This window comes from Mizuhopecten yessoensis, unplaced genomic scaffold, assembly GCF_002113885.1.
Source record: "Mizuhopecten yessoensis strain PY_sf001 unplaced genomic scaffold, ASM211388v2 scaffold1749, whole genome shotgun sequence".
Taxonomy (NCBI): Eukaryota; Metazoa; Mollusca; class Bivalvia; order Pectinida; family Pectinidae; genus Mizuhopecten; species Mizuhopecten yessoensis.
Window position 1 is genome coordinate 519,784 of NW_018404202.1, and position 9,834 is coordinate 529,617.

The 9,834-nt window shown below is 38.6% G+C and overlaps 1 protein-coding gene across 2 annotated transcripts; it reads right to left on the reverse strand.

The window, feature by feature from the left end:
- Positions 1-4,313: 4,313 nt before the first annotated feature.
- Positions 4,314-9,455, reverse strand: LOC110440375 (transcription initiation factor TFIID subunit 12-like). Of its 2 annotated transcripts, none has more exons than XM_021483430.1 (5): positions 9,387-9,455; positions 7,834-8,070; positions 6,016-6,130; positions 5,811-5,899; positions 4,314-4,956 (listed from the first exon to the last, which is right to left on the reverse strand). In XM_021483430.1, the coding sequence occupies exons 2-5, from the start codon at positions 8,065-8,067 to the stop codon at positions 4,918-4,920; spliced, it is 477 nt and encodes a 158-aa protein (XP_021339105.1). In that variant the 5' UTR covers positions 8,068-8,070; positions 9,387-9,455; the 3' UTR covers positions 4,314-4,917. The 2 variants fall into 2 exon arrangements, with proteins under 2 accessions (XP_021339105.1, XP_021339096.1); XM_021483421.1 differs by having other exon boundaries at positions 9,344-9,433.
- Between the last annotated feature and the right edge of the window lie 379 nt (positions 9,456-9,834).

Consider the following 9,834-nt stretch of genomic DNA (forward strand, 5'->3'; position numbering starts at 1 on the left):
GGGCAAGGTCATTTATTTGAACAAACATTATAGCCCTCAATCCAAGAATTCTACCGGTCCAATAGCATCACCCATTCTTTTAAACCAAACTTTGGACGACGAACGGACGACGGATCAGGCAAGTCGAAATGTGTTCCGATCGTGAAGCATCAAGTTAACAAACGTGAAATTCTTAACATAATATAAGCCTTACAATTGAAAAATGTTTTTAACATATCTATACCTGTTGATAATAATGCCAATGGTCTGTGCTTCTTGTCATTATATATAGAAATCTTAAAAATAGGCCCCTAAAGTATACGTATACGTTAACGCATAACATTTTAAACGTTTATCTGAAGGGAGCATTAATTGTTTTGTAAAACCTGTCAAAACAAATGTTTTTTATCATATTTGGGATATTTTGGGATATATATAGACGTTAGAAGTACTTTGAGCCGTCATTGTGGAGTATGGGCACGCTCTACGGGAACAATTCACTACTTGTACGTGTATTTTATGTAGTAAGACTTTGCATAGCGCTATCATGCAGGTACATTGGTGACAGTGTATACGGCTGTGACGGTCAGATGATGCCAAACTACATTGATGATGTATTTCCTCTTAATAACAAGAACTTTAATTACTATGCACTGTAAATAATTTACATTTCGCGAGGTATTTATTTTAGCGTTAATCCACGTGAAGACTCCGTCGTGAAAATATATACTTTGGGGTTTTGGTTTAATTTAGGAATAATTATATCACTGTAGCATATCTGTAATGTATGGTTCTCTCATACGCGAATAAACGTAATCATGAGGTGTCAGATCGTGAAATAAAGTGAACGCGAAATATGAGTGATTTACAGTACATACTGTACGTGTCATACATCCTCCAGGATACCACTGACGTCTCTGCTTCAGCTGAGCTTCATATCTTATCGTTTACGCCTCCTACGACAACTATGGCAACCTGAGACCAAGGGCCTGTTCGTTTATGCGGAAGAGTTTTTAAATGTACCATTTTCGGGTATAAATCCTGGCGGACCTGCACATGTTTATGCAGGCTTTGCAAGTCTTTGTCAGGACTCGCCTGAAAGCAGCATGATATTACTAGGACCGACCTTATGTCATAAACGAACAACTTTAGTCCAACCGGTTCAACCGTTTGGGCCGCGATAAACGAAAACGGCACAAACTTAATGGGATGACTGGAATTTTGCTATTGTGAACTTTCATTTACTCAGTAGTAACATACTAGCCTCCCTTACGAAACTACAATCAACGCTTACGAAATGGTACGATCGCCATTCAAATATTGTTTCCCACTATGGGATTTATGTATCTGTTATGATTAATATCATGCTCAATTTGTCTTAAAAGTTAACTCTTACACCTGTCTGTATACCGTGGTCGATACACCTATACACCTGTCTGTATACCGTGGTCTATACACCTAAACACCTGTCTGTATACCGTGGTCGATACCCCTATACACCTGGCTGTATACCGTGGTCGATACACCTATACACGTCGGTATACCGTGGTCGATACACCTATATACCTGTTTGTATACCGTGGTCGATACACCTATACTCCTGTCTGTATACCGTGGTCGATACACTTAAACACCTGTCTGTATACCGTGGTCGATACACCTATACACGTCTGTATACCGTGGTCGATACACCTATATACACACCTGTCTGTATACCGTGGTCGATACACCTATACACATGTCTGTATACCGTGGTCGATACACCTATACGCCTGTCTGTATACCGTGGTCGATACACCTATACACCTGTCTGTTTACCGTGGTCGATACACCTTTACACCTGTCTGTATACCGTGGTCGATACACCTATACACCTGTCTGTATACCGTGGTCGATACACCTATACACCTGTCTGTATACTGTGGTCGATACACCTATACACCTGTATACCGTGGTCGATACACCTATATACCTCTCTGTATACCGTGGTCGATACACCTATATACCTGTCTGTATACCGTGGTCGATACACCTATACACCTGTTTGTATACCGTGGTCGATACACCTATACACCTGTCTGTATACGGTTGAGCTATAGTCAGTTACGTTGTACTGAATGAAATGTGCGTGAAAGTAGTGTACTGTGTGGGTAGCTTGTGTCTCGTACTCTACTATCAACACAAAACATTGTTTCTTTATGGCATTTTTATTCCAATATATCAAAATATATGTTAAGCAAATTAATTAGAATTTTCGAAGATAGAGATAGCTCCCTTCGGATAAACGTATAAACTTCTGCGTAAACTTATACGTAAACTTTAGAGGCTTATTTTTACGACCTCTTATACTAACATCTACTTTCCCTCTTTTCACAACTAAATAAATACCTCGATTTATGACACAGTTAACAATAACACAAACGAGTAGGACTTCCTGGTTGTAACCACGGGATCGCGGTCCTTGAAGCAGAACCGAATTTTAAAATTAGAGTAATGCGGAATAGTTAACGAGACTTAATGAGGTGTTTAAGTTGAACCACTCAACACCTAAATTTTAATTACTAACCACTTAAATAGCTCACATGCTCTTTGTAGGAATACGTAGATAACGATCGAGTCTGTTCCTTATCTAAAATGCATAAACTGCATTCTTAACCAAACATTTGATCAACATTAAAATATAGCTAAAGTTAAATGAAACAAATATACATTCTCAAACCTTTATTGATTAGCGCTCTTAGCGCTCTAGATCTAGAGGCATTGGATTTACCTACTGGTTTTGGATAATATTTATTTAGTTGTGGCGAGTTTTTCCTGTAATTGAGATGGGGAGCTTTTCTATCCGCCTCCGTGTTACATTTGATTATTCATACGTTAATGTTTAAGACGAAAAACGTTCTCCAGTTCATGATAACTGGCTACCTGCCTTCTTAATCTAGATGATGACTTAATCTCGTATCTGTTTATTTTTTTTAAATCCTTTGTTAATTTTGTGACGGGGAGTGAAGAGAATGCTCGGCTCGCTTCACTCGACTAACTCTCACATCATATAGCATAATCTTATTTCCAGGGTCTTCATGTTATGTGTTGTTTCACGAATCGTTATTATTTGGTCTTATTCTGTATTGTGATCGTTTTTATCACATAATCAAGATTTGTGGCATTTATTTTTGTAAAGCGACATTATTCATGCAACCTTGAAATGTAAAAAAGCCGCCATTTTGACTCCAGTGCGTAAGTCTGTGACGTCATGTACTTGTCCTAGGCGTGACGTCACAATTGAAACAATTAAAACTTACAACCAATTACAGGGCTGCTAGGTCATATTACACGGGTTAATACGCAACAAAATATGACATGGGTATATTCACTTGATAACACAGTACATTATGTGATATTATCATATGTTTACTCAGAATATGAGCGTTTTTGCATATTGATAACTTCTGACCACTCCTGATACCACTTCCGGTCACCCGTGTGATAAGTTTCTCGTAATGCACCCCCCATGCGATAACAATTCTCGTAATGCACCCCCTGTTCGGAACACTTCTACTTCTCTATTGGATATGGGAAGCGCCCGAACCGGATTTGCGCTGTCAGTTGGTTTTTTGCTTAGACAGTGTGTTGAGCAGACGTCAACAAACCAGGGAGAGGAAATACCTAATTCTCTAGCGTCTAGAATACTTGAATTGGATGACCTCATTGATAAGGAAAATGCGGAGAAGAGTGCAAGGTTCGGTTGTGACGAGGACACGGAGAACTTCGTCAAAAGTATGAAAACACAAACACTCACAGAAAAACGGCGTCGGACGTCGGAGTTGAACATATGATAAAAAGTTTATAATATGACCATTTGACCCCGAGGGCTGATATCGGGACCGAGGGCTGATAAGGGATATGATATCAAAATGGTCATATAATAACCTCTAAATAAAGCCTACTATGAACAAGAGGCCCACTTTGTCAGGACCATGAGTCGATCATTCCTATTAAGTTTCAGTTCAATCGGGCCAGTAGAACTGGACTTTAAGTTTGAAATAGTTTATCAAAATGGCGGCCGTGGCGGCCATATTGGATTTCTGATTGACCCGAAAAATAACAACACTTGGTCAGGGAGATGTCAGTAACCTTCCCATGAAATATTAATGAAATCCCTTGGCCAGTATTTCAGCTTAAGTTGAAAATGTAAAATGTTAACGGACGACGCACGACGACAGACGAAGACGGATAGCAATATATAGGTCACTTGAGCTAAAGCACAGGTGACCTAAAAACTCCATTCATACAAATGCCGAAAGGCTGATATCTTAACATATAAAAACGTGCCTGTGTAAAATGGATTTTTTTATTACATTCTTCACACACTTACATGATATCTCAGTTACATAAATAGCACAGATTTATTCACTTTCACTCCTGCTTAAATGGACATTGTCATACACACGTGAATTTTTTTATCAAAAGTGCTAGGACTGGCTGAATCATAACACATAGCCCTCCATGTGCATTGTTTACATAGGAGACGCCCTTACTGTATTTGTTACATGAGAGTTTGATTTCACCATGGAAGGGGGAATGACACGGGTATCAAAAACCTATCATTTCAAGTTTGACATAATATCTGCTGTTTAATCAATCTTTTGCAATAAATCAATATGGTTATTCAATTCAATTCCAGAATTATGCTATTTGTTATCTATTTGGACCATTACAGTCAGTGCAGAGCAGTGTAAACCCTACTATTTAATAGTTCTGTCATTCTGAACACATTTACACGGAAGGGAAAAGTGTCTCCACCAAATGACCACTAAACATAGCTAGACAAATTGTTCTGACAATACATAGGTACCATACAACATCAGACAACTGTATACACTTCAATACATCACAACTGTTACACCATTCTGTCTCGGCAACATTCACCGTGTGGAGAATTCAGTATTTCTTCAATGTCTTGCGTATGAGGGCCATTCTCTGAAAAAGTCAAACAAACCTTATATCAGTACGCAGTATTTGGTATTAGAATAATCATTACTGTACCTAGTTTGTTGTGTTTTTAAGGATGAACATTATAATTATGGTTGTTAGAGCTGTTCACCATCAGCTGCTATGCTTCTTAATATTATTGTTCTTTTGAAAAGTACCATATGTGTCTATGGACTGTATATACGTAATAGGTCGTGGACAGAAGGTGTCACTGTATTATTTCCAATTTGTTCAAAACACCAATACAGCCATCGTGACGACAGCTACTTTTGATTAACATTCCATACTGCTGTGTTTTACAGTGTCCTTTCAAAGTGAATTCATTGTTTTGAAAAAGAGTACATATATCCCTGCTTCTCTTCACCCAGGGCGGCTGTCTCTCAGCAACACCCTTCCCTTATCTGGTCTCATCACCCATCCCCCGCTTATATAACATTGAATAATCTTGGCCCAAAGCTACTCTATATCAAATTTGGTTTAGTTCCCTTCTTCTGTTTTCATGTCAAGTAGCATTTTAAAGGGAAAAGTTAATGGTTGGACAATGGACACTGCTCTATGGCATAGCTCTCCTAAGGTCATTTGGACAAGGTGAGCTAAACAAGATCTGTCAAGTTCTACATGAAAAATAGTGATAACAAACTTGAACCATCAAATCAAAGATGGCTGACTGGCTGTCATCCAGTTTGTGTACAACCACAGTCAATGGGAAACCTACCTGTACATGAACAGGAAAGATCTGTCAAGTAGAATATAGAAATGTTCATTGGTGACTATATTTGCTATTTATGGAGTGGCTTTTAGATTACCACTAGAATATAAAGTGTGCTGACAAGGTTAGTGACCTGTTTGTGAGCTTCTGTAGAACACGCCTTCTTGTATGGACGTAGTTCATCAGATCCAAAACCGGGAATCCACATATTCCAGTTCCTCTCTGAAAAAATAATCAATAAAATAACTTAAAACAGTCAAACTTGGGAGTGGAGATCTGGGCATCTGATTATGATCCGGTCACAAAGAAACAGTAGACTGAAGCCACAGGAGACTTACCGAGGTGGAGCTGAACGTCCTTGACCTCTAAAGTAGTGGACTTCCTGTGTTTGGCGATCTGACAGGCCGAGTTGACAATGCTGTCGATGAAATCATCAGCCACTTGCAGGAGTACCTACACATAACAAAAGTTGTAATCATTTGTCCTCCACATATTTATCTTAACAATCTGCCCCCTGTTTGTGCCCTTTCACACTTTACAAAGTCCCAAGATGAGCCCCCTGTTCGTTCCCTTTCACACTTTACAAAGTCCCAAGATGAGCCCCCTGTTCGTGCCCTTATACCTTTACCAAGGCCCAATTTGAGCCCCCTGTTTGTGCCCTTTCACACTTTACAAAGTCTCTATATGAGCCCTCTGTTTGTGCCCTTTCACACTTTACAGACTCGTGCCCTTTCACACTTTACAAAGTCCCAAGATGAGCCCCTTGTTCGTGCCCTTATACACTTTACAAAGTCCCAATATGAGCCCCCTGTTCGTGCCCTTTCACACTTTATAAAGTCCCAAGATGAGCCCCCTGTTTGTGCTCTTTCACACTTTACAAAGTCCCAATATGAGCCCTCTGTTTGTGCCCTTTCACACTTTACAAAGTCCCAATATGAGCCCTCTGTTTGGCCTTTAAGCTTGCTATCTTGGCTAAATGAACCACAGATAACCATAGGAAAACCATTGACGGAAAATGTTAACATTATTAGCATAATATTTTTTATCAAAAAGTCTAAATAAAACAATTTCATCCAAAACTGAGTTTAAAACAAAAATAAGAAAACAAAGTTCCATTCAACCCTAGTTAAAACCTGACATGATCCACTCCATTCAGGTCTTCCCAAAAAGAAATACACAAAACTCGCACCTCAAAGAAGACACTCTGGCAGTATTTATATAGAAAACCTGAAAAAAAAAATCATCACATTTTCTAAATTACGGACAGTTCGATTCAAATCGAAGTAATCACAACTGAAAAATGTACTGCCCCCCAGTTAATGTGGAAGGGACTATAATTTCTTTTATTCATTAATTTTTGACAGTCGCCCAAACTATTTTTGTTTGGACAGTGACTACCTAACTTTTGAAACTTTTTGTTCGCTCGAGCAACACTTAAACTGCCATTAGCGAGCAGGTGGCCGTCCATTTCAGGCACTGCTGCACAACAAGGGAACAAGGGGAACCTACATATAAAATTTGAGAAAGATCCCTCCCATACTTCCCGAGAAATAGCGATAACAAACTCTCACTATCAAAATCAAAAAATGGCTGCCTGTCGGCCATGTTGTTTATCCGATCAGTCTCAAAAGTTGCACTGCACAGCTAAGAACTAAGGGTAACATACATATAAAATTTGAGAAAGATCTCTCTGGTACTTCCCGAGAAATATTGATAACAAACTTTCACTATCAAAATCCAAGATGGCTGCCTGTCCGCCATGTTGTTTATACGATCAGTCTCAAAAGTTGCCCTGCACAGCTAAGGACCAAGGGAAATCTACATATAAAATTTGAGTAAGATCCCTCCGGTACTTCTTGAGAAATACTGATAACAAGAATTGTTTAGGAAGGGACGACGGACGGACCGACCAAGGACCACGGACGCAGGGTGATTTGAATAGCCCACCATCAGATGATGGTTGGCTAAAAATTGGCTGTGAGGAAAAGCTGATCTGATCATCTTACTTTTAAAAAATATTCTGGGCACCTGGAGGTAAAATCACAACTTATAATTTTTATAAAATCTGTGTTATTTTTATAACACATTGGCATTTTCATTTAATTGAAATCAGATCACTCTCTTCAAGGCCATACACTACAGTTTCATACATGTACCTCTTCCACATCATCATCAAGTTGTTCCAGGGGATCAACCTCTTTCACTAATTCCTGAAGTCTGCGCTTGTCTAGGACCTTGTTTTCGCCCCCAGCGGCTGGGTGAGGGGCCATGGGGGCTGGACTGGGGTGGGGCTGTCTCATTCCAAGGGGTGGCTGGGCGATTCCCATCATAGGAGATGGCTGGGCCACCATCGCTGTTCCATCAGTCGACATTTGGGGTGTCTTGTTCATTGTCTACAGAAATTTAAATCCAAATAGCAAATATAGCTGCTGTGATATCACAGGACACATTTAAATATATACATGTAAATAAATCACTGAGTTTGAATTTGTATCTGTTTGGCTTGCTTGAAGGTGGATTTATATATATAGAGGTACATGTATTTATATCTAGAGGTACATGTATTTATATATAGAGGTACATGTATTTATATATAGAGGTACATATGTATTTATATATAGAGGTACATGTATTTATATCTAGAGGTACTTGTATTTATATATAGAGGTATATGTATTTATATATAGAGGTACATGTATGTATATCTAGAGGTATATGTATTTATATATAGAGGTACATGTATTTATATATAGAGGTACATGTATGTATATCTAGAGGTACATGTATTTATATCTAGAGGTACATGTATTTATATATAGAGGTACATGTATTTATATCAAGAGGTACATGTATTTATATATAGAGGTACATGTATTTATATCTAGAGGTACATGTATTTATATATAAAGGTACATGTATTTATATATAAAAGTACATGTATTTATATATAAAGGTACATGTATTTTTATTTGCACATATAGTAAGGCAGTCGACTCTACATTGTAGATCTCTCATCAGAATTAATACAAGAGCCCAGAGGGCCTGTAACGCTCATCTGTTTCTTTTGTTACATGAAACTGACACATAGGTAACTTCAGACCAAATTTGGTAACTAGAACACAAGACATTTATACACCTCTTATAGGTATAGATAAAGATAAAAGCTGGCGTGTGTTTTAGCATGTGATGAGGGCTTCAAGGGCTGCATAGGGTGCCTTGAAGTTCTCTAGTGTTGTGCATTGTACTGCTGCTATGGGAAGGAGATTCCATTGTGTTATTGTGTGTGGAAAGAATGAATATGTGTAGGTGTCCTTTGTAGCAGATATGTGTTTGTATGCGTGAGGGTGTGCATGTCTGGTTCGAGGGTCTACGTGTGTGAGTATATATGTTGGGTTTATAGCTACGATTTGGTGTACAATTTTGTGAAAAATTTCAGCAATAAAAATGTTACTCAAATGGGTAGCTGTTTCCTAAATGCACGGGTATTACTTATATGCGCCGTTGTGCCCAACCTGTTAGAGTTTGTGTTTTATTGTTATTCCTCGACTTGCCGACTTTAAAAAAGGGTTATCTTATATCATTCTGAAAGCAGTATTATGAATCAGTAAATATTAGAGATCAACAAAAGCTACGCTCTTTTAAGACTTTGCCTTTTCATATTATTACCTTATAATTGTCAACAGAAGAAAATTGGCGTGTGTCTGTTTACCTTTCTTTTCTTTTCGACTCCATCTTGGAATAAATATCAGATGTCGTAAACAGAGAATATAATATTTTGAACAAAGTACGGACAGTCCGGAATTCCATATCGACGGTGCCGAGTCGGCGCGGGGTTTCAGACGATTCGCTAAAGTATTATAGGGTGAACGGCCGGGCCCCGGAGTAGAGACGTGTAATATGTACGTCTCTTCCTGGGGTAAACTTGGCCACCCCCGATACTTTTGATCGAGGATCCTAATGTAACAGTTAAAGTTAGTTGACTGGGCGGGACATTCACACAAAAAATAGCAAGGAAACCTCCACTATAAAATTACTAAAAGGAAGAACGATACTTTCGGGAGAATTGAAAGAAAATCATGACCTCACTTTTTTCGTATTGCATCAGTCTAAACAGAGACGTATAACGCCACTCTGTAGTATAATCAAAATGGTAACAA

Excerpts from the sequence above, each read along its gene's own strand:
- LOC110440375 (XM_021483430.1), bottom strand. The coding sequence starts at position 8,067 with ATGAACAAGACACCCCAAATGTCGACTGATGGAACAGCGATGGTGGCC. Across the intron at positions 5,900-6,015 it reads GGACGTTCAGCTCCACCTCG|AGAGGAACTGGAATATGTGG; the intron begins GTAAGTCTCCTG and ends TTATTTTTTCAG. Across the intron at positions 4,957-5,810 it reads CTACAGAAGCTCACAAACAG|AGAATGGCCCTCATACGCAA; the intron begins GTCACTAACCTT and ends TGACTTTTTCAG.